The sequence below is a fragment of the Bemisia tabaci genome, chromosome 6 (assembly GCF_918797505.1).
Source record: "Bemisia tabaci chromosome 6, PGI_BMITA_v3".
Classification (NCBI taxonomy): domain Eukaryota; kingdom Metazoa; phylum Arthropoda; class Insecta; order Hemiptera; family Aleyrodidae; genus Bemisia; species Bemisia tabaci.
Window position 1 is genome coordinate 32,749,673 of NC_092798.1, and position 26,233 is coordinate 32,775,905.

Below are 26,233 nucleotides of genomic sequence, written 5' to 3' on the forward strand. Positions count from 1 at the left end.
CAACTTCAACACGTATATCAACGTTGTTGACCGCGATGCCGTAATTAAAGACTGAGGGCGCGTTGATGTACCTGCTCCACAGCCTTACCCCGTTAAATAATTCGTGTGTTCAGAGGGTTCCTTAGCGGAAATAAATACCTGAGTCTTATTTATCATCGAACCTCAAAAATAAGTCTAACGAGAAGTGGAAATTTGGGGAATCGGACCTCTAAGAGTATTGATATCGGGGACAATGGATCACTAAACCTTGAACGAAATTTGACTTGCGAATTCATCTTTCCATGACGCGTGAAACATACATTTAAAACAAAAGGAAGTAACTCAGAAACCGAGAAATACGCAGTTCAAAAAGCGCGACTTTTCCGCAAATTTAAAACGCCCGGGTTTCTCCTTAAACCGAATGATGTCATCCGGCACCAATCAAAAGCGAGCACGGGTTTCCACGACTTCAGTTAAATGTGTTTTTGCTCCTCGTGTGTGAAAGCAATGAGAAAGTCGGAATTGTATGTTCAGAATCAAAGAATTGAATCTCATTCATGTTCTTCGTTGTTGAGAAACAACAATTCTAAATTTAAATACGTTTTATTTTAATGAATATTCGTGGAAAATGTGAGGACGTAGCGATTTGACTACCGCAGTACATCATTTCTATCATTTCCCCGCCATTCCGGGGAATTTGAAATTCCTTCGAGTCTTCGGTTTTTTTTTTAAAATGCGGACTAGCGGCTCCAAAAATACGCAATAAATCACCACGTAATCTACTCACCTAGTACTTTTAGACTATTAAATAAAAAACACCATAAGGTTTAGTGAACTATTTTAATAAATGAGATAAGTAGAATTCAGAAAATATTAGTCCATAATATGCTTGATAACCTTAATTTCGGATGGGAGGCTGTAAAATACGCTCAAAATTTGACTGATGAAGCGTTATGTTGGAATTTTCCTACTGGGCCCCCCGCTTAATATTGTGAGAAAATATTTAAAAAGATGATTTAGCTAGCCAAGAGGAAAAAACGAAAATAATAAGGATAATATTGATTCAGCCGCGAGCCCTCTGCTGCCCGTATCAATGAATATACGACGATGACGACGAATAAACCGCGGTGAATGACCTCCTCTATACTCTTCAAAGCCTCCTCGGTTTATTCCATTCATCCGAACGTCGGACTTGTTTATAAACATGATGTTGGCATCGAGAATCTTTCGCGAATAAATTTGCAATGCTTATGCAATGTTGGTGGAGATTATGGCAGATGTGCGTTCCCAGACGTCGGGTGAACTCAGGAATTAACAAATAGGAGTTTGCAACGGTATAAGAACGTCACTACTACTTTGTATCTTGATTCACGTGCGCAACGTCGAAAGCATGTAAAATGAATCAATGGATGAAATTTTTCGAAAATAACGAATACACGACGGATTCTCTTGTACAAATGGGTGCTTTCATGGAGGTACTATTGTACTTACGTCGCGCTGAGAATGGAAACTTTCGTATTTGCGAGATTTTGGCTGCGCGCGTTGAGTTTTCTGTATCCGATTCTCGAAAATTAGGTCGCTGTTTCCTCGTTTATTTACGTTTCTTCTCAGAGACTCTTCGAGCTGTCATTTTCTCGGAAGTTTTATCGATTTATTCGCAGCGTGATTTTCTGACTGTACCTATTTACTCTATCTGGCGGCTCGAGCATTCCCCGCTGCTCCCGATTGAGAACGCGCTTTTGGAACGTGATTTCAAAAAGTTCAAAGCAAGGTCAATGGCCTAGGTCACGGGTAGAACTAAAGTGGAGCGAAGGAGCATGTTGAGCTACTGGACCTGCTATAGCCGAGGAATTCTATCAGGCCCTCTAAAAAAACGGATTTTGCGAAATAACTATATTTTTTATTTTTATAGTTGGCAATACTCTTTTTCCTCCATTTGGATCAATTGGAAAAAATCGATTTTCGGTGAACTCGCTTCAACAGTTCTGCCGTGATAGCGAAGAGAGCCGTAAGGGCAAAATCTTCGGAATCGAGTTTTCTTCAAAATTCGCCTAAACTCTTTTAGATGAAATTACTAAGGCAGCTAAAACAGCAAAATTCATCCTTATTTAATGAAAAAGCCGAGATGAAACGAATCCTATTACGGACAGATCACCTGTGCCGAAATATCGTTTTTAAAGCCGGAAGCTTAAAAGAACGCATATCTCTTACGCAGATTTTGAAGTTAGGAGTGTATTTCAGACTTTTCCGATGCACTCATCGTAATTTTTGAGCCATTATTTCTACGACCCAACTCGTTTTTTTGTTTTAGCTGGGGTTTGTATCAAGCCTATTGTTGTAACCTGTAACTGTTGTAAGCCCATTGAGTAAACCTCGTGTAAAATAGATATCTCCCATACTGCCGTGCCAAGGAAAAACGCCTTAAGAGCATTCGATAATTGCCAAATTTCCCCAGATTAATATTATATTTTTAAGGAAGGTAACTCATATTTTCCCTTGAAATTTTCAGGTATTCTAGACCAAAACCGGAAAATTGTACTTTTTATCACATTATTGATCAAGTTACGAAAAAAATCGTCCGGAAAATTTGAAGCAAAACATTCAGAAAATTTCTAGTAAATTCGGTTTTCATTCAGGGGCGCGTGGCAACGCCTGAAGGCTCATACGGCGTTTTTCCTTGGCACGGCAGCATAAAATTTAGTTTTGAATTCATGCATGGCTTCAAACATCAAAATCTCAATTTGAAGAAAGATTTTAGGGGGTTTGGGGGGGATTGGTATCTGTAATGGAGATGTTGCATGTGTGAGGAATTTGTTGATTCTTATGCAAAAGTTCGCGAGAAACACGATGGTGCCACTGGTTTTCTCTGAAATCAACTCCCTAGCTCAAAAAAAGCTCCCAAGTTGAGACCAAAATGGAGGGAATATCCCTCGCTATCTTGAGAGTCCATCTCTGCATCAAGACAAACTCTCCATGCGAAGATAGGGAGCAAATACATTAGCAGGGTTGTCGTGTTTTCAGTTTTAGAGTCCCCAAATAAAGTGGCAGCCCTGTCAATGTATTGCTCCCTATCTTTGCATGGAGGGTTTGTCTTGATGTAGAGGTGGACTCTTAGGATAGCTTGGGATATCCCTTCCATTTTGGCCTCAACTTGAGAGTTTTTTTGAGCTTGGAAGTTGATTTTAGAGAAAACCAGAGGCACCATCGTGTTTCTCGCGAACTTTTACAAAAGAATCAACAGTCAAATTGCTAATTCCTCACACATGCAACACCTCCATTTCCCTGAAAATTTGAAGGTGGCAGCTCGGATTGTTTAGGTAGGACCATGAACTTGAGAATTGAATGAGGATCCCTGTAGGTCGGGGTCGGGGTGCGTGGATGGAGATAAACAAGGGATCGAGAGGTGCGAATCAATTCATAAGCCCGAGGGCCTTGTCCTTAGAGTGCCGCCGGAGCGCGCGGCATCCGCGGAACGCCAACTATGCAGGCGTGCCGCACCCGCGGCTATATTTACCGCCCTATTTTCGGCCACTTACTCATGGGTCCGGGCTATTCCGTTGGGGTATCTCCTGGACAATCGCACCCGGTTCGAGAGCCTCTCCTTGACAGAATCCAAGCGCGTTCCGCGAATTTTTTCGCGCAGGCCCGACGCACAGTGGATCCAGTCATTTAGAGAGGTTGGACATGAAATTTTTTACTAAAACTGCAAATTTTGATGTTTATTTCGTCACATTTTAAATTTCAAGGAGTGCCTTTGGTAGGAAATGTCACGAGAAAACCAATGAAACCACTTTCTGAACTTCAAAGTTTTGAATTAACGGAGTTATAAGCGTTTAAAGTTTCCAAATTTTGTCCGACCTCTCCTATCGACTCGATCTACAGTGCGACGCCCCATCGCGACCGAGTGGGGTGATCCACCGTGCTACGCTTCCGTCCTAAGGAAGAACGCCGTATGAGCCTTTGGACGTTGCCAAACCTCATTTGACAAATCTCGAATTTTCTTGAAAATTGGTCGATATTTTTCCTTCAAGTTTTCAGAGAATTTCGTTCGTAATTTGATCTAAGTTTCAATAAAATATATGCATTACTATCCTCAAAAATAAGTTTTTTTCTGAGTGTAAATTTGGCAACATTAGAATGTTCATGCTGCGTTTTTCCTTAGCACAGGAGTAGGGAAAAACGCCGTATGAGCCACCAGACGTTGCCATGTCTCCTTCATAAAATAACAAATTTACCGGGAAAATCGAGAATACTTTTCTTCAAATTTTTCGGACAATGTTTTTTTGGTATTTAATCTAAAATATCTGAAAATGCCAAGGAAAAATATACAAAACTTTCTTCAAAAATAAATATTTCATTTTGTTAAATTTGGCAACTATAGAATTTTCATACGGCGTTCTTTCTTAGCACGGCCGTGATCTACCGTGCTACGGAAAAACGCGGATGAGTATTCGAATGTTGCCGAATCGCCTCTCAGCAAATATGTATTTCTTTAGAATGTTATGCATTTTTTCCTTGAAAATTATGGACGAAATACTCTGAAAAATTGGAATAGAAATATACATAAATTTTCCAGAAAATCGTGATGTGTCAAAGGAAATCTGACAGCGTCTGAAAGTTCATACGTCGTTCTTCTTTGGCGCGGCAGTGATCCGACGTCGCACGGTGGATCGAGTCAGTTAGAGAGGTCGGACATCAAATTTTTGGCTAAAACTGCAAATTTTGATGTTTATTTCGTCACATTTTAAATTTTATGTGGTGCCTTAAGAAGAAAATTTTACGAGGCAACTTATGGAACCACTTTTAGAGCTTTAACATTTTGTATAAATGGAGTTACAAGCGTTTAAAGTCTCCAAATTTTGTCCGACCTCTCCTATTGACGCGATCCACTGTGCGTCGATAGTGCTACGCGGGGCCTTTCCGCAGGGAAACCATTCTCATTGACGAGCTCGCACCGCACCGCCGATAACCTTCGAGGGATAAGAATTTCCCAAAGTTGGAGTATGAGAAAGTAGGTCCAAATAGGTTCCTTCTTGGCTGCTACGCGGTCCAGCTCTCAGTAAGCGCTTCGCGCCTCATAGGATCGTATTCGTGGCCGACCCTTCAAAGAACTTGTTGCCTTAAACCGTAAGAAAAAGTAATTGACATGTTGTATTAATATGGGGAGTATAACACAAAGTAACCTAAGTGCAGTGTGACTATTTTTTGGTAATTTCTTTTTTTTTTTTGACTACTTAGGGGGCCTTTCAAGTATTACGTAACGCACTGTGGGAAAGGGAGAGTTTGAGCCAGCGTTACGGTGCGTTACAAGGAGGGAGAGGGGTCAATACCAGCGTTACGGATTCAAAAGGGGGTGTAGGGCTGCGTTACGGTGCGTTACAAGGGGTAGGGGGAGTCAAAAAATTGGAAAAAGTGCGTTACGTAATACTTGACTTGATAATTTTCTTTGGAAAGAAATAAAATGTGAGCTGAAGTGGAGCAAAGTTCAATGTATTTAGTCCAATTCTAGTTAACGTCACCCATTTTACAAGTAGACTACAGTTCAACGTACGGAGCGGAGATCGATACCATTTGTACTTCGGCGACTAAATTCTGCAGATTTAATTTGGTGGAACATTAATTAACGCTTCGCTTGCGGTAATTACGTATCTCTCGCGCCCATCTCCGGAATACGGCTAAATACTCCAATTTCTTAGAGCCCCCTCCTAATGTCCAAATTAAATTATTTTGGCGTTGGTCCAATGAATAATATCCTAATTCGCGGGTTTAGCTGTAATTGCATAACGTGCGGTCTCCATCGCTGGGGACCCCGGGTCATTTCTGCTGTGCTGTGGAAAAACGCCGCATGAACATTCGAGAATTGTCAAATTTCCTTCGATAAATTGTTTAATTTTGAGGAAAGTTGTGAATATTTTTCCTTTAAATTTTCCGAACCCTTAGGTGAAATAGCGAACAAAATTATCTGAAAAATTGTGAGGAAAATATTCATAAGTTTACCAGTAAATTCGCGTTTTATCTAAGGAAATTTGGCAACGCCTGAAGGTTCATACGGCGTTTTTCCTTGGCACGGTAGATTTGCTCTCACAAGCTGCGATACCATTGCTGGCGTTGAATAACCGGGATATTACACTGACAAAATCTCAGAGTGAAACCGCACTGCATTTCGCGTCGGATACTGTATGTCTACAGTATGTCAACAGCTGAGTCTACCCTTCCTGCGGGGTAGACTTCGCTCTTATGGAGTCGATTCTACTCCTCACTCGTGTCCCTCAGCGGGATGATTATTGACATTGATAGACAAAGCGATAGACAAAGCAGACATAGAGAACGTGGAGCTATACCATTGGTAGAAAAGGTTGGTTGTTATAGAGTGAGGGGAAAAATGATGGACTAACTAAAGGGTTTCTCGTGGGTTACCGTTAGTTTGTCTATTACTTACTTCCGTTGTCCATTGCAACCACCCGCTTCCACCAATATTGGATCGCTTTATTTTCAGTTTTTCCGCTTTTGTCTATAGCTTTGTCCATCCATTTCAATAATCAGCCCTCAGGTATATAGGCTGTGGAGTGAAATGAAAGTCCACTGTAAGATTTTTAACATTTTATACAAAATGACCCTCGCCAAAGTGTTCACGTGGATAGAGATCGTAATGCCGAAAACTCGAGATTGAGATATTAATATACCACTGTTTTGATAAGTGTCTTTACGATTATTTTCGTATAGGAAACTACGGCAGACAAACCGGGATTATGACGGTTGGAATTTTGGAGCTCAAAAAACGTAGATCTGAAGAAGAGAAGGGGGTTCAGGGTGATATTTTATGTTAGGGGCTTAAAACTGGCGGATTTTTGAGACTTTTCGAAATTGTGCGAGTGATATTTGTGCAAAAAGTTGAAGGTAGCTCTTTCCTTTTATAACAATTTTTCTAAATTCTTATTTTGCTGCAATGTGTCAAATTAGCTATCGAGGTTTTGTATAAATAATCTTTGCCATCCACGGTCAGGGTCATTTATGTCTGAGTGTGGAAACTTGGGATTTAAATTGAGAGGTCAAGATCATTGGAAGTTAACGAATTTTTTTTCGCAAGAATGAGATCATAATCCATTAAAAGTTAGTTCGAACGAACAAATGTTACCCAAAAAATTCTAATACTAAAAATGTCCGATATTTTTCATTTGACTCCCACCGTTCGTGAAGTTGCCACTCACTTTTCTTGAAGTTGTCACTCACCTTTTCGTGAAATTGCCACCAGGAACATATCACCACATAGAAGCAATGTTAGTTGACATGACTCCAGAGAATTATGATCTTAACTATGCTTTTATCACTGATGTTTGTTGAAAACATTGCTGCCGATTTTTTTTTTTGCTCTCCTGTTAAATTTTAAAAAATGCAAGGGCATTCTTTACTACATTATCGATGCAATCATTTTACTGCATCCTCTAAGTGCAAAAGACCAATCACTTTGAGATAGGCTGATTTTGATCCAAAATTTGGCAAAGCTGGCCGAGAAAAGGTCTCAGCTTTGGCTGCTGGCGTGCGGAGTTGCATTGGTGTGCGTTGAGGGGGGGGGGGGGGGGGGGTTGCTCTGCAGTGGCTCTAGGACCTATGCCCTCGCAATCGCCACACCTGTTCAGCGTTGAATGCAATTATTCACGGACGTCAAAGTGACGTCACCAGCACGGCTAAATTTACCCGAACAAATTGAATCATGGACATGTTTGCAGGCGCGTTCCTCCACCTGGCAAACGCTCTTCACAACTTCGAATTCCTCTGTCATACAGACACAAGAATCGCGATAGAAGTGACGCTAGTGGAAGGCTGCAAACATATATGGGTCGAAAAGCATGGTCAAAACAAAAATCATCTGAAATGCTTCGGAAAAAAGTACATTATTCTATCTTGGACTGTCAATAAAAAAAAATTCTGTTCCCACATTGAAGATAACTTGAGTCGATCGACTCATAGATCGAATCAAATCCGTCAATTTAAAGAGAAATTAAGAAATTTGAATTAAACTGAAGTCACTTTAGAGCAAAGATGGAATTGAGGAAGGAGTGAGGAATTTAAAAGAAAAAATTATTTTTAGACAGCGTTTATTTATCAAATTGAAGAACAATTTGTATTTAAATCAACTTTTCCTCTCAAAGTACTGAAGAAATCGTATGTATTTTTTTAAACACATGCAAACACGTAAGATCTTTAAAATTAGACAGTCTACCCGAGAATTTGACAAAACACCTGATCATACGATAAACCGCCAATACATGTAAGTAAATCAGCGGGCTTAGAAGCCGTGATCGAATGAATTTGGGACTTGATTTTAAAAGAAAGTGCACTCTATAATTAATTAAAATTAAAGCATTCGCAATATGGTAATATTTGTTGGCCTGCAGCCAGAACGGTTTAATTGGCTAGTTGCAAGGGGCAATGAAAAATTGAAGTGCTTTTTCAGTGTCAAATAGAAATTTTCCTTTATATCCCGAGGATGCACGAATGAGCAATCCAATCCACAAATGCTCATTTACTTTATGTATTTCTCTTCTAATGGACGAATAAGAACATTTCGAGTCACAGAGATTAAGATTTTGATTTTTTAACCGAGGGTTGTGAAAATGAATTTGGTGCGGCATTGACGGATCCAGCAAGTTAGCAAACATTTTTTTTCTCCGTTTAAACCTATATGGAAATTTATCGATTCTTTGAGGGGTCATATGCTCCGACAAGAATCGATTATTTAACATGGGTTTAAACGGGGGGAATTTGGTGTTGCCAAATTGCTGGATTCGCCTCTTTTTGCAGAGCCACGAGGCGCATTAGATTTTTTTTCAATCGGTACTGTTTTACGCATTCTGAATCATTATAAAATAGGTAGCTTGACTTATTTCCTTTTCATGCACTTCATTTCCCGAATAAACAGAATTTTTGCCGCACCGCTGTTTAAAGGAGACCTGTCGAAGCATTTCAGCAAGAAAAACGCTTGGTGATTGTCTCGACCTTTTCAGAGTAATGACCGTTTGAGACTAGTGGCTCCAAAAACGGAATTCTGAGGATCCATCATGTTCGGGTCTGAAAGTCTTATGATTAAAATGCAACAATGCATCCGCCACTGACAGAAAAATGATTAAACTGCTACCATGATTAAGCTGGCAATGATTAAAATATTTTTAAGGATTCTAATAAGTGTTTTATGTCGGAAAGTGAAATGATGGTTGTTTAATCTCTTTTCAACGTGAATAGTTCGCTTGAAAGATTTGCCATCGTGTACTCATTTTTTATCGCGTTCATGGATCAAATAAACCCGCTCCTCGCCCGTCATTTCTAACTTAAATCAGTTTCTGCCAGGTACGAAACATTTACAAATTACACCAACAGTTTCCATTCAGAATCTCGTCCGATGGAAAGACAATATTTCATGAATGTTAGACGTGCGATTGAAAGATTCTCCGAGTCAGTATCAAAAGCCAATGATTTTTGATACAGATATTTTAACTCCGATGTGGGCAGTGAAGTATCTCTCGAAACTGAAGGCGTTTTGAACTGGTAACAACTAACAGTTGGTCGTAGCTCACAACGCATAAGTTCTTCCTCAATTGTAGATCAAATACTGTTTTTGCAAATTTTCTTCAACCTGCATTAACTGTAAAAATCCTATCAACATCGTTGTTACACGGGCAAAAATAAGTCAGGGGTTATCCCCTAAAATTAGGGTGCTACCCCATTTTGTTGGACGATACGGGCATTTCCAATTAATTGCGAAAGCACCGCAAAATTTAGGCCAGTAACCTAATTTATTGGAGTACTACCACACTTCTAAGCTCCCTAATCTGGTCCGAGTCTGAACCCATATCTCCTTTTTTCCGTGAATGAGTGTTGAACGGCATGTGAACAAATATTTTTCGTCGCACGCCTTATAGGCAGATGTATCAGAGATAAACTTGTTATTCCTGCCAGCTTTAGCGTGTAACCACGTATTCATGCTTGTGTCAAACTCCTCCTGAGGTTAGCTGTTGCCTATTCTTCATTGTCCAACACCTCTGCCTTATTGTAACTCATATGCTCATTGTATTTTTAACCCATAACTTTCGTTAACTATTGTTTTGTTTCTTGTTCCAGATCGAAAGAGAAAAAGCAGACTTAAGTGTACAAGTACTTTCATTGACTGAGAGGTTAGAAGAAGCAGAAGGTGGAGCTGAAAGTCAAGTAGGTATTTATTTTTATTCACCTTATAACTTACTTTACACTCATCTTGCTTTTTTTGTGTCTGATTCATTGGCGGTTTTGAAATACTGTAGTCGCGCGGTTAGCTGCTATAAATCACTGAATTGATAATTATTGTTACGCCAATGCGAGTATTTTTGCCTACCCACACGAATGAAGGTGAAATAGACACCGTGCAGATAAGCTGATCTATTGTGAGCATAATTTGCTCCCTTGTGTTGTGTATGCAACCGGCACATCCAGCGATTGTGGCTAATCGCGTTCTGGCGTTGAACGCAATGTTGCGTTTTCATTTCGTCCTTCACTGGAAAAAAAAAACACATTGATCTAGAGTCCAGACTCTTAAAAACATCGACAAGAAAAAGCACTCTTGATTCAATCAGAATCTAGCTTAAATTATGAACCAAGCCTCTTAATTTAAGCGGATTTCGTTTTGATTCAAGCAAAAATCCAATTAAATCAAGAGTATTTTTTCTTGTCAATGTTTTCAAGAGTCTGGCCTCTAGATCCAATGTGTTTTTTTTCCAGTGTTCGTTCACGTGTGGCGAAAGATACACTGTTCTATTTCCTCTTTTTCCAAGAGATCACGATTTTTCTGTTCTCTCAAGAACAACACATGTGAAACGCGTGTCACGAAATTTGTGGATAACATTCTTTACCTCAATGAAGAATGAGTTTTAAGATAATATTATGTGTCAAAGATGCCAAAAGTAAGACATTGATCTGTTTCATTTTCCCTATCACAGCTTGATTAGTAAAGAATAATTACGCTGTAAAGCGAGAAACTGCCTGTAATGTAGTTTGCCATTTTTAATTTTTCTATCTCATTAAAAGTAGTTCAATCACGGTAAATTTAAGAATATTTCAATTATTTCTAGACAGAATGACATTTTAGAATTGTACTTTTAATTTAAATTAATTTCCACGAAATCTTATCAAAGTCGAAGATCATTTGTTTTAATTTGACCAATTGAAGAGTCCAAAATAAGAAGTATTCTTACGTATCTGTGATATCAAGGAACTGGATAAAAGTTGAGAAATATTAATGGTCCTGGTGTGAAAATGTTTAAACAAGTGATTGAAACTTGAAACTTGACTTGAAACTTGGCAATTAACTCTCAATATCCCATCCACTTTATTCTTTACTTCAAACCAGTTCGATTAGATACGATCATTTTCTCAATTTATCTTAAAGTGTCTACATACACGTGCATCTGGTAGATTTATAAACCAATGGCGAGGCGTGAATGATCGATTATCGATATTTCCCCAATTGAAGGTGTGGTAAAAAATCGATTATTAAGGCGTTCGTTGCGAACACCCCGTTTATCGATCCTTTTCCATAGGTTCAAATGGCAGATCAATCGATATATCGCAAAGCACGCCACGCCACTGCTATTAACCATATGGAGTGGTTTCAATTTCAGATATACAGAATCATCAGACATCATATCATCATTTTGAAAGTCCATCACGAGGCTCATAAAGGTTTTGAATTATGATATTTACGATCCGTGAAAGATTTCTATGAGTGCGAAAAATTCTGCACTCAAAAAACATATGGATGAAAACATAGTCTAAAGTTCTCGAAGAGAGAAATTCAAGCCGCAGTGTTATCTCTTTACAATTTAATATAACGCGTGGGTGAGATAGTGGATCGGCCTACTGCCAAAACGGAGTCCGATTTTATTTCCCGCCGAGACGCGTCTAAGTTTTCAGAAAGCGATTTGCTTGACGTTGTGTTACGGCCAGTTTCGACAGGCGAAGACATAAATTTTAAGTCCACCCGACATCCAACAAGGCTCTGATATAAAAACAAGCCTGTCACAGTGTGCCTAGTCCCATTATCGCAAACCCTCGCTCTCTTTTTGAGACAAATATTTTTGCCTCGACGCGGTTTGGATGAGTGATTTTAAAATAAATTGTCTTGTCCAAAGGCAAAAATTAGGGTACCTTCGTATTGAATTTTCCACAGAAAAAAAGTTAGGACTTACAGTCCCTCCGGGCTCAGAAACCGAAAGTTTCTGGTGCTGGCGACGTAGCTTCCACTGCTCCTGGTTCAATGACTATTGAGCAACGGGTGCTTACACCTGGAACTCTCGGTCTCTGAGCGGACGGTATGTCTATACATATATTCTGTGAGTATGGATTTCACAGCCGGAGTTTTTTGGGGGTTTTTTCCAGTATAAAACAGATAGAGTAAAGACAATATATTTCATAGACTCCAAATCAAGAGGTCTAATCAATTGAGGCATAAGTTAAGTTCGCAAATCAATGCAATTTTTGCGTAATGATGATTGATGAATGAATTTGTGACTAGTTGCACATGCTAGAAGTGTAAAGGCACCAGCCAGCGATATACTTAATCCAATCACACTAATGCTGACTCTGAGGGCACCAGCTAGAGGTTTGGTTGATTTAACCACTCTTTTAGCTGACTTGACCATATTCCTGGCTTGTGCAACTATTCTAATGCCTGGCGCCAAAATCAGCTAGAAGCATAGTTGGGATTGTGATAATTTTTTTCTTCGGTGAGGTACGACAAGGAGGTTAACTTTTAAAGCCGACATATCGATGACCAAAATGCGAGATCACGTATTTCCGTTTGCAACTTTGTAGATTTCCACTCATACCTCATTTTTCCTTGGAAAACTAGTAATTTAACTTGTAACTTTGTCTATGTAATTTTTTGAAAACTTCTCTGTCAGTAGAATATTCTGTATTTTCAATCTAAAAAGTCGTCGTGTTCACCTCTTCGAAAAACTCTGGGGAAAAAAAAACACATTGGATCTAGAGTCCAGACTCTCGAAAACATTGACAAGAAAAAATACTCTTGATTCAATCGGATTTTTGCTTGAATCAAAACGAAATCCGCTTAAATTAAGAGGCTTAGTTCTTGATTTAAGCTAGATTCTGTTTGAATCAAGAGTACTTTTTCTTGTCGATTTTTTTAAGAGTCTGGACTCTAGAGCCAATGTGTTTTTTTCCAGTGAATTAAACTAGAAGCGGAGATTTTGAGACACCGCAATGGAAATACGTGGTTTCGCACCTTAGCCATTGATATAATGTTCCAGTCCGTCAGTTTGTACGGGGGATCTCCGTCCAGCACTTACTCCATGAGTGGTTTTCTGTTTGCAGTTTGAAATTAACAAGAAACGAGATACAGAACTCGCCAAACTACGAAAGCTATTGGAAGATGTACATTTGGAATCGGAAGAAACGGCACATTTGCTGAGGAAAAAGCACCAAGAAGTCGTCGTCGACTTCCAGGAACAACTCGACCAGCTCGCAAAAGCTAAAGCCAGGCAAGTACAATCTTTTCGACTCAATCTGCAGGGTGTGCGGAATCTACTTTCCAAGTAGCACACATTACAATGAATGGCAACCATTCAGTACAAATTATTGCTACTGCATCGGAATATTGTGCACCTTGTCCATCTTTTATTGTAGGGGCACATCTTATTCAAAGTAATTGCAATAAAATGTGTTAAATGTTTTTTTTTTTTTTTTTTTTTTTTTTTTTGCACTGCGACTTGGCTACCTTTTTGATACATGATACTCATTTTATTGATCGTTTAAAATCTACATATATCGACTAAATTATGTAAAAATATTGAAATTTTATTGGGGGGGGGGGGGGGTTAAATGGAGATGTTGCATGTTTGAAGAATTTGCGATTTAAGTGTTGATTCTTATGCAAAAGTTCGCGATAAACATGCGATGGTGCCTCTGGTTTTCTCTGAAATCAACTCCCAAGCTCAAGAAAAGCTCTAAAGTTGGGGCCAAAATGGAGGGGATATCCCACGCTATCCTGAGAGTCCACCTCTACATCGAGACAAACTCTCCATGCAAAGATAGGGAGCAAATACATTGACAGGGTTGCCGTGTTTTCAGTTTTGGAGTCCCCAAATAAAGTGGCAGCCCTGTCAATGTATTTGCTCCCTATCTTTGCATGGAGAGTTTGTCTTGATGTTATAGAGGTGGACTCTCAGGATAGCGTGGGATATCCCCTCCATTTCTGCCCCAACTTGAGAGCTTTTTTGAGCTTGGGAGTTGATTTCAGAGTAAAACCAGTGGCACCATCGTGTTTCTCGCGAACTTTTACAAAAGAATCAACAGTAAAATCACAAATTCCTCACACATGCAACATCTCCATTGAATTGCATTTAATCGCAATTTTGTTTCAATATCTTTTTGAACTGTACTACTTGGTATTTGTAGTTGTATTATTCAATTTTGTATAATTCCTTGAATATCGTCTCAATAAATAAGGTGAATTCAGATGATAATTCCGGGCGGACGGCGGGTCCTGTCGCGAGAATCGCGATAGCGGACAACGCGCCGCACGAAACGTAGTTCAGGAAAATTATCTGTGGCTTCGTCCGTCGCGTCCCCGATTTTTCCCGGCTGGAAAATGGGATTTTCCGGTTCGGCTGCGGCCGCAGGCCAACCGTTTCACCTTTAACCCCACTTTCATGCATTCCATCAAATTTTACCTCGATAATTACTAGCCGGCATAAACGGAAGCCGGACGGTCCCAGGACCTGGTTTTCCCGGACCACCGTGCGACGACCAGCTTGCAAGCCGGAGCCTCGTTCTTACCTCAACAGGCAGCGCTGGTGTATTCGAAACGCCGCACGGTGGTTGCGGCTCCTCAGATCCCACCGGTGGGGTACATTATTTGCAAGTAAATCTATACAAAATGATTTCTCATGGTACTGGCAATGCTTTGCGCCTTCAAAATGTCGTTACAGTAAAGTTTTCCATCGACCCAATATGACATTTCGCGGTTCCGCAGTAACTGGCGTGGGTGAAAATAATCTAGGGTCTAACACAGTACGTTGGACGTACGGAGATCCGTGCAGTCCGACACCCAGATTGTTCATTGAACATGTTGCCTAGCTCGGCGTAATGAGACCGCTAGCTGGTTATCCAGCGCCGCCGTCGCCTCTGCTAACGTGTTAGCACCGCCGTCGCCTAATTAAGCGAAGCCCTCCCATTGTGTGGATGATGGGCTTCGCCGTACCGCCGTCGCCATCTTGAAGGATGTATGGGTAGCATCCTGATAGAATGTGAAACCACGCTTGATTGTGTCAAGTGTGGTTACCCTAGTGTGCGGACTGTGCTGATGATCTCCCTCTAATCTATTATGGAATCCCCTGATTAAGCAAGCCATGAGTGAGGTGGCGTCTTAGAGAGTTTGGTAATCAAAATGTTTCCAAGCCATTTATAAAAGACGAATTGGGCGTTCCGGCATTTTTAGCACTGGAAAAGCATTTTTAGATCCCCTTATTGCGTTATTTCGACGTTTATCCTTTCACGTTTCATTTTTTTTAAATTTTCGAGAAATAAATTTTATTTTTATTTTAACAATGAAAAGGGAAAATATTTCAAAAATATTTTAAAAATAAGAACTTTGTACTTGTTAGTACACTTCAATTTTTTTTGTAAAACCTGTAGATAATTTTCTTTAAATTATTTTAAAAATGCTTATAAAACGAGTAAATAACGCCTGGACAGTTAAATGGCTTTTATTGACTTTTATTGTTTTAATTCAGTTGTTTCAAGTGTGCATACCGCATCTATAAAAAGAGTGCTACTCGTCACTATTTCTACTGTACTCGAGAATTATACAATTACTAACTTTTTGTCCAAAACAAATTAAAAAATGGGAAAAAATGTTAGAAAAGGAGGAGCCAAAGGAAAGAAGCCCCAAAGTCTAGTCGGTTATAAAGTTTGGGATATTCCATCCTTCTTTCCTAAAATTGCTCAGTACTGACATTTTTAGCAGTAATATGACCGATAAATAGCACACTCGTTCGATAAAAATTTTAAAAATCATAGCTCGTGCAACTTCTCATGTAATATCCATCATTAGATCCATCAACAAGATATAACGCAACGTCACGCAATGAATATATCATGGAGACTGTAACGTCAATCGACAAACGAGATATAACGGAACGTCACGCAGAATGAGTCATGAAGACCATAACGTCAATCGAAGAACAAGACGTAACGTCACGGAATGAATGCATCATGAAGACCGGAACGTCTATCGACAAACAATACATGACATAACATCATAACGTCACAGCTAGGACGAAGGACTTGACACAAAATAACGCAGACTAAACAAGAGGCGGAGGAAGGACATCTGGAAGGAACAACGGGGAGTAAACAACGGGAGTGAATGAATGAACTAATAGGGCTTATTCGCCGCGTTATGGAAGCGCAAAGTGGAGGCGTGAAAGCGAGCGCATTCCGTAAATAGATTTAAGGAGCTTAAGCCGTAAGTAGGGCGAATCCTAACCTTACGGAACTGGAAACTTAGCCGGGCGGAACTCAACGGAACCGGGTCTCGGGCCGCCGCGGCAAATCCAAAATTAGAGTTTTCAGATTGTCGCGCCGCACAGTGGGTCGGGTCAATAGGAGAGGTCCGACGAAATTTCGAAACTTTAAAAGCTTATGACTCCGTTTTTTACAAAAGTTTAAGATTTTAAAAGTTGTTCCCCGTGAAGTTTCCCGCTAGAAGATCCTCTTAAAATTCAAATTGTGACGAATTAAACTTCAAGTTTTAGTCAAAAATTTCATGTCCGACCGCTCTGATTGACTCGGTCCACTGTGCGGCGCCGTGGGGCCGTGGCCGCGCACAGCTGCACGGGCATAAAACAATAGAGGCCCGCTGGAGGTTATTTTCGGCCCGTTCCCATCTATAAAAGGGAATCCTCAAGGAGACCCCATATCCTTGGCCTAGTCAAAGTCGACCGATAAGGATTAGTCCCCGGTCCGGTGTTTCCAAGTTTGGACGCGTTTTTCCAGCGGAGGCTGCGTCCGCGAATGAGGAGCTGCGTCCCCAGGGGTGCAATTTTTCAAGAACAATAAAATCTTGAAATTTCACGTGAAAATGTCATGACTTTTCAGAAATTTATGAGAGATAGTGAATACCGGTTCCTTTTCATGTTACGCAAAGTGTAAAAGTGTAAGTGGACAGTCCGGCTTCAGTTTTTGCCGGCTAGTAGATATCGCCTTTTCGGTAAACATGGCGTATGGCGTCATCCACCACGGTATAGTATGGGGCATAGTTGTCTTCCATCTTGGATTCATCAATTAGTGAGACACGTATTTGCACTGGTTGTTCCACACTGGAAAAAAAAAACACATTGGATCTAGAGTCCAGACTCTTACAAACATCGACAAGAAAAAGTACTCTTGATTCAATCAGAATCTAGCTTAAATCAAGAACCAAGCCTCTTAATTTAAGCGGATTTCGTTTTGATTCAAGCAAAAATCCGATTGAATCAAGAGTTATTTTTTCTTGTCAATTTTTTCAAGAGTCTGGACTCTAGATCCAATGTGTTTTTTTTCAGTGCACTTAAAACACGAATGAAACCAAGATGGAAGAAACCATGGCATACGCACTACCGCGATGGTACATATTGGACATTAAATTTTGGTGTTTGGACAAAGCTTATTATTTTTTGCTGATCCAGAATGTGAAATGTATTCCAGTGTTAGGATTCTTACGTTAAATATATTTTGTATCTGACATCGCAATAACACCAATAACTCCTCTCCTATAAGCGTGATGTATTGTTATGATAAAGGAAGAACTATTCTCATGTAGTTCCGGAATCTCAAATTGTTTTGAAAGATAACAATAAATGACGTCAGAAGGCCGAAAGTACTAAAATACCTCGTGGCGTAAGAACACGAACGCAACAAACGATGACGAATCCGTAAACAAAATTCCATGACATCATCGGCAAGGTTCATATGTTTCGGTTGATTTGAATACTCCATTGAAAAAAGATAGCTTTTCGTGATCACGACGGAGACTTTTCACTCTGCAAGCGGAATCATCGACAACTTGATGTTACATTGTTGGCCAGTGAGATGCCTAAAGAAGGCACCATTGAAGAATTTCATGTCGAGTTTCGGGTTTTTTGAGAAGTTCTGTCGCATCAATCGTCAACCTAGTTTATGTGAGCGAATTGCTACAAGTTTATAATCAAGGATGTCACTGATTTGTCCTGAAATCACCTTTTGAGGCGTGTCGTTCATCAGAAACTGAAAACTTTGCGTCTCGGCGTCTTTAAAACGGAGGCGCTAAACTCAAATACAATATAGAGAGCAGAGAGGAGTGAAATTCTAAAAGAAATTGTAACAATCCTATAGTCAAATGACAGAAAACACCTCATTAATCCATGGTAGCTGCTACGTCACAAAATTTGTGCAGAAAATGTGCCGTAGCTGAAATTGAAAGTGGATGAAACCTATCACAACAATCTTGCAAATCGATGGTCAAAGTGCAAAACCACGAATCTCCATTGCGGTGTTTCAAAATTTCTGCTCTTATTATGTTTTTTGAAGAGAAACAAGTCAACTTAAGCTATGAGTTCGAATTATCCTGATTAAAATAGATAATTCAAGAACTCTCTCTGTAATTAGTAAAATTAAGAAGTATAGCACGTTATGATTTTCCAAAATAATCTTGATGAAAACTATTATTGAAATGATTACAAGCATAGAAATGTATTCGATGATGATCAGTCTGTTAATAATATGAATTTTGGAAATTAAATAAACAATCAACACTAAACAAATAAAAGCCTGAAATTTATGCAGCGCTCTCTACCACTAGAGCAGGAATATCATGGAAGTTTTCAAGAAATGACATGCCCTAGTTTTCCAAAGAGAAAATCAAGCACGAGAGAAAGTCTTCAATGTTGCGAATGGAGATACGTGTTTTTGCAATTGAGCCATCGATATTTACCCACTTTTTTTCTTCTTCGAGGTATTTTTTAGAAGTATGGGATCCGATCGCGTCCTAAAACAATGAATTGGTGTCGTCTGATGACTTCATGCCATCGCCCTGTTCAACCCTTGCTTCAATTATTTTAAACAAGGACTTCGTGTCGAAAATTTACCTTCACTCCTAAAGCCGGACTGTAACGCAGCTGCCCAAACTTTCTAAAGTGACCGCAAGGGGTATACACTGCTGTGCTAAGGAAGAACGCCGTATGAACCTTCGAGCGTTGCCAAATTTCATTTGGTAAATTACGAACTTCCAAGAAAACTTTTGAAAATTTTCCGTTCAATTTTCCAGAGAATTTTCTTCACAATACAATCTAAAGTATCAGAGAATTTCAAGTAGAAATATTCATTATTAGTCTCAAAACTTAATATTTTAAGAGGGAAAATTTGGCAACCCTCAGATGCTCGTACAGCGTTTTTCCTTAGCTCGACAATTCTGCCCTGCTAAGGAAGAACGCCGTATAAGCCTTCAGACGTTGCCATATGTACTTCAATAAAAAACGAATTTTCTGAACAGATTGTTAACATTTTTCTTCAAAATTTTCAGACACTTTAGTCCGCAATTTAATCTAAAATACGCTAAAATGTCTAGGAAAAATAAGCATAACTTTCCTCAAAAATATAAGTTTTATCCCGAGAAATTTGGCAACTCTCGAAAGTTCATACGGCGTTTTTCCTTAGCACGGCAGAGTACATCAAACGGAACGCGATTGATTCTGGTGCGGAAATTCGGCACCTGCGGTTGCAATACTGAATAAGAAAAAAGTTGGGTTAGGTATTCGTCACCCCTCTGTTTTCGGCTAATTGCTCTTCCTGTTCGTTCGGGTCTAATTTTAGAGCTGCGTATCTGTGACAGAAGCGTTTCGACTATTTTTACATCATCCTTTCTCTAGGCCCCTGAAGCCTGGACTGCACCTATTCCTGCGGGTCCGAGCCGGCAGCAGTGGCTTCACTTGTGTTCATGAGTCGAAAATAATGGTGCATCATAGCACACCCCCCCCCCCCCGGCCGTCCCGCCACGTTCGAATCTTCTTATAATAAGATAAACTTCGTGGGAGCCCGTTGCTTGCCAACAATGATAAGAGGGTCTCAGAATTTGAAGACTTCAAGTGCCGTGTTTTTGAAGAGAGCATTTAACGATCACAAATGAATCGGTTTCTACTAGACGAGCGTAAGTCGAAAACTCATGCGCCCTAGCGTCCCTTGTGATCATCGAAAGGCAGGGCTCATGAGTTTTTGAACTTACGCTCGTCTAACAGAAACCGATGCAATTGCGAAATCGATTCTTCGGAATCGTGGTTTCTGGGAACGGGAATAACTGGGAAATCCGGGATTCGCCAGGGAATGAAAATTTTCAAGGACAATCGGGACTGAAACTGGGAATCTCTTCTTCTATCGCTGAGAGGTCGTTTTGTGTTCAAATTTTGCGGAAATTTTAGGTATCCATCGTGTTGAGGGTTTATGTTATTGCACCTGAGTCGCCATTTTTGACCTTTTGAATGACATTCTTTTTAAGTCCTCAAATCGGTCAAATCATCATGATAATATATGAGCTTTTCATTGATCAAATAACATAAACATCAGAAACGCTTTTAGAATTAAAAATTTTAATGTGCGCCAAAGAATCGGTTGAAAGATGAAAAAAAATTTGATGTTCTTATCTGAAGCCCGGAACTCTTGAGAATTGTACCGTTTTCTCCCAAGAAAATGCCCGGGAAGTGGGAGAAAATTTCGGTGTGTCATCAGGGAATGCGCTCCTGAAAATCGTAGAAATCAAGGAATGAGCATATAATAATCAATCGTAGATACCATGTTCAAAATTTGACGAATTGAATTCAGATTAACGATTCGCTTGCGCTAAAAAAACTAAATCCATCCTATTTATGAAAAAAAAGCAATAACCGTGAGGTAGCAATAGGTGTTCAAAAAAGACATCGCATCAGGCGAGACAGCGTTCATTCCATATTACTTGGCCAGAGAGCTGTACTTACCTAATACAGTCTTGAGTAAAATTGTAATATTTTCTGCCAATTTCTAACCTTAAATCTTTTTTTTGTTCGTCTGAAACATAACCACGCTAGCGGCAGCATGCACAAGGTAACACAAGCACATACTGCTCTGTCACTTAACGTGAAATAGATAAGTCCCTTCTCGTATGGTCGAGAGTAAAATCCTTCAATTTTTAATCATCCGAACAATATCTAAGAGTGCTCTGGATGATTCTTGGCAATTTTGCGATGAACGGATCTTTCATTCAATAAAATACTCCACTCGGGTGCATTTAGATCCATTTTCTTATAGAACTTCAGCTCGTGGAGTTTACTGTCCTTGACAACACGGCAGATAAATGGACGGTCACAGTTCCGAGGGCAAGATTTTTTACTAATGATACACCCTAATTTCAAAATGTTTTGGAGCATACATTGCTTGAACTATGCTAAAACTGCAGGTTTCCATCCCTGCCCAGTCCCCGCAAGTCTCAAGTGTAGGATGCCAACCGCAAATTCGGATACCATCATTAGTGCTTGAAGGAGCTCGTTTTGCCTAATCAATCAATTGAAGGCGGAATGGATGGTATCATTGTGCCTTGATTATTGTCTTCCTTTTTAGGACGCGAGAAACATGTATTGTAAGAAAATAAGAGAGGAGTCCGAATAACATGTGATACTCAAAGTTTTAATCGTTTTTAGTGTTTATTTATTCGCCTTCTATCTTCGGATTGACGAAAAATTCGGTTCGAAAATTAGGTTTTCCTATTTTTTGTTTTCATCCCTTCCCGTTCCGGCTGTGAGACTTTCTTCTTTTCTCTCTTCACTGATAACACTAATCCTCCATTCTACACTCGTGGCACTTACTTCTGTTTGCTCGTGTTAGTATGGCTTAATTTGAAATCATGAAAACTATTAAAGCATTTCCACGCATGAGTGATCGTTGAACATTGAAGTGTTTCCATTCCTCTGAACCTTCTTTCAACCCCTATCTGACTATTTCTAACAATTTGATTTTCTCTCTTTCCCTCTCTTTCCTGTGATTTATCTTCAAAGTTTTGTGATGGACATAATTTTTAACACTGCAAAATAATAATCTAGGTTAAATATCTACCACCTGTCACTTTGATAAAGTACGTTCTTTTCAAATCTACGCGCATCTAATGATTGGAGGCGACCCCCCCCCCCCCCATCAAACTCATTCTTGTAATTTCGAATTTTGTTTTGTAAAATAATTGAAATCCTTCAAGGTGCAACAAGTAAAGAAGGAGCCGACCAACTCATTTTTCACCCTTAAAATTAAAACTGGAGCTGAGATTCTACAACGTCGCATAATAGGATACTTCCGGATACCTTGCTCTGATTTATTGTATCTTAGATTGTTATGAACTAATGAGTGTAAAACATATGGATAATTTTTATGAAACGTCATAAATTAAGCAACGTAAAATTAAATTCCCCGAGGAAGCATGGTAATGGGGTTCTATTTGCGGTTAATTTGGTCGGACATTGAAATTTTTATTATGCTGTTGGCGGAGCTTTATTATGCTTGAATGCTTGCGGGTGGCTAGGCTAAAAACGGAGAAAGCCTCACTCCTGCCCGTAATTTACTGTCTGTTGTCCTGCGGCAGTCTTTATAGCACGGAGGCGATGAAATTAATGTTACGAATCAACCACAAATTCTCTCCAGCTCTTGGCATGAACATGACATTTATACTAAGTGACTCATTCTGCTACATAGTCACACCTACGTAGTTCGATTTTTTCAAAGTTTACACAAGAATGTCGCAGGGTGTGTAGCAACCGGGAAAACCGGTAAAAGTCAGGGAAATCAAGAAAAACGTCAGAGGATCCGAAAAAATTCGGCATGTCAGTGAATTTTATTTTGCAAGTGATTTTCGTATCAGAGGAACGTCAGAGAAATCGAAAAATACGGATTTTCCGGAAAATGTTTCGCGAATTTTCATCTTGCGGAAGCACCTACCATTTCTACCGATTTCTTTTAAATTTTGAAAATGAGGCAAAAACATCCCGCATAAGTTTAGGCGTCATTTATTTTGCTCTATTTAATTCATTATATTCCCAAAACGTGAAAAAAATTCGCACTTACATCTAGTCAGTTCAAACGTGTCAAAAAATTAGGAATTTTCTCCTTTTTTTTTGGCAGAGAAATTTCAGGGAATTTTGAATTTTTCCCCGGTTTTTTGGCCGTTTTTGTCAGGGAAATGTCAAAGAATTTTGTTGAATATTGCTAAACACCCTGATGTGTAAGGATACTCGGAATGTTTGACATATTCAGAGGCAATCGTGAAATTGGTTATTTTGTCTAATGCGCACGGCAAAGGCGATTCTTCTGCCGTAGATTAAATTTTCGAAACTTTTACTGACTTTTCACAATGCTCTGTGCCAAAGAAAAACGTCGCGTCGTATGAGCATTCGAGAGTTGACAAAATCCCTCCAATAAAATGTTTATTTATGAAGAGAGTTGTGGATAGTTCCTGTTGAAAGTTCTAGATAATTTTGATCTGATTGGGAATGAAATTCTCCGAAAAATTGGAGGAAAAATATTTACAAAATTTCCTGAAAATTCTTACTTTATTTAAAATTCTTTTTCTATGCATCAAAACGAAGAGATTGAGACATTTTCCACAGTTGCTTCACTTACCGTTCCTCGGGAGTACAAAATCACCCAGACTATAAACGACGGTAATTTTTCCAGACGAAATTTTCAAGCAGGGCTTTCTCGCGTGATTGCATAGATTTAGCTTTTGTAGTCTCTTATTATTAAACTGGTTTTTTGTGACATTAATCAAGTAGCTGACTCAAATATGGTTTAGGAAACTAGGTCCGCTGATTGCAATCGCTCTAAACTTCAATGTAGAAGAAAATATTATTTATCATTTGAGTGCTTAGTCGCTCGCACATAATATGAAGTTCCGTCAGCGCACAAATCTCTAAAATGGACGTATTTATGCTAAATGGTACTATGTGCAAGTGGAAAGATAGGGTGTGGTTTTTAGTTGAGGACCATAAGAATGAATGGGGATTTTGAAGCGCCAGTGACGTCAGCGGCAACGAGGCCGTCTCCATTGTCGTTCTTGCTCGGCTTCAACTCATGAGCCCTATCCACAACGCTCTTGGCACATGTCCACGGCTCACGAGTTAGCGCTCAGTTCCTTTTGATTTAATGTAAAATCCCGCTTTTCCATTTTCTCAAAAGGAACTATATTCATTCTTACATTGTTTCTTATCCAGTTCACCACAAGCACGCCCCAACTTTCCACTTGCACATAGTTCCTTTTAGCATAAATACGTCCAAATATCTTCCTCGCCTCTGAAAAAAGAGTAAAACGAACAAAGGTATTCAATCCTTTTGGTTCCTGGTGCTGCGATGGGGAAGCTCAAAAATAACCCATCGTGCTCTCTCCTTCGTCACATGTTCGTTTTCTGGCGTAAGGGCGTATCTAATTTCCTTATGAGCCCTAGAAAGCATGGATTTATACTTAAAACATGGCTCATGCGGAAGTCAAGATACGCCCTTACGTCAAAGGAGCGACGACCTGACCGACTGACCTACTCAAAACTGCAAGCATCCGTCAACTTGTCAGATCGTGATGTCTCGTCGTAATCTAAAATCCGCCAGACTAGGAAGAAGGGAGAAGCTCCAAAATACCGCGACAGCGTCCAATGAACCAAGTCGCCCGACAATTTCGATTTATGATCCTCCGTCGAGTCATTATCGCTTCGGATTTGGGGTAAATATAATCAAGAGTTTCTCAACCTCCGTTCGCATGTCTACCGCGTCGGTAACGAGCTATCATGTGAGTTTAGAAATGATGGGCTTAAGTAGCAAACCCCATTTAATCTAGAATTCTTCGTGCTGCCCGATGAAGTTACAAGAGTATGTCATCTCTTTCGGTTACTCGTGAAAACGCATTTTCATCTGTTTACGTCACTTCAAAATAATATATCGCACTCAAGGTGAATAATGAGATGCTCCTGAAGTTACCTCTCGCACAATTTTACAAATAGATTGTGGTCTAGCGCACGAGTCGTTTTGACAGAATTTTGGTGATTTTGCAAATGTGCTTTTAAATTCGGCGTTGAACTGAAATTCCCATTCAAAGTAGGTAAGGAGGAAATCATTATTGGTCGTGACCAGTGATGCATTTAACAGTATATCTCTTTCGGGGGCAAATCGTACTCAGATGAGCTTTTACCCCTCTGCAATGAGAATTTTAGTATCAGGTGATTCGATGGCCGCCTTCGTGTCAGAACGATATGCTATATGTATGTAGCATCGTTTAGTTCCGCATGTTTTTAGTTACTTGTCATTTGTATCGAATTTTGAGATCGCATTTATGTTGTCACGAGACTAAAAAATTCACTTTCCGATTTTGATAAACGAATTGAACGTAGTAAAGGCAGGGTTTTTTTAGTGAAAAAATGTCGCATTCGCGTGCAGTTTTGACGTCAGTATAGAATGCGATATTTCTTCTCTAAAAGAAACCCTGCCTTTAATACGTTGAATTTGTTTGTCAAAATCGGTAAGTGAATTCTTTCGTCTTGTGACAACAGAGATGCAATCTCAAAATTCGATAAAAATGACAAGTAGCTAAAAACATGGAACTAATCGATGCTATATATCGCATATCGTTTTGACACAAAATATGGCGTCCATCGAATCACCTTAATACTGAATTTTAACGCACGCCAGTAAAGTCATTAACACTCTGTCTCGCACCATACTATCCCGAAGAACCAAAAGTTTTATTTAGAAACTTCGTCAAAACAAACGGTGCTGTAAATTAACGCATTTATCGGAAATGAGCCAATTCTTTCTCGACGATGCCACTTTAGGGATCTGCTCTTTTTTACTTAGATTTGTACTAACGTATCTAATTCTCCGAATTTAAGGACTACTGACCCAATCTAAATGTGTTTACCATGTAGTCCATGATTCCTCTTTACTCGGGTGAAAATATTTTACAAACAATCAATAAGGCTCGAGAAAAGAGGAGGACATAAGTTTAATGAGTTAAAATAAAGGTGCTAGGAGATTTGACAACTTCATAAAGCAGTTGGTTCTTTTCCGGTGATTGCAATCTAATTTGGCAGGTGTTCCTGAACGGGCAAAACTTTTGAGGTTCGGTCGCTCCATTAGAGCAACCGTAAAAACTTAGTGATGCTTTGTACCGTTGAAATGTGTCGTAGACTTGGGATTACCA

General features: G+C 39.6%; 1 protein-coding gene across 2 annotated transcripts in view; it reads left to right on the forward strand.

Annotated features, from left to right (window-relative positions):
• The window catches only part of LOC109043956 (paramyosin, long form), a 104,200-nt gene that overhangs the window by 18,537 nt on the left and 59,430 nt on the right, over window positions 1-26,233 (forward strand). For both annotated transcript variants that reach the window (XM_019061345.2, XM_019061354.2), the window contains 2 exons: window positions 10,096-10,182; window positions 13,339-13,505. In XM_019061345.2, coding sequence (XP_018916890.1) covers window positions 10,096-10,182; window positions 13,339-13,505 — 254 coding nt within the window. The remainder of the gene's footprint in view (window positions 1-10,095; window positions 10,183-13,338; window positions 13,506-26,233) is intronic.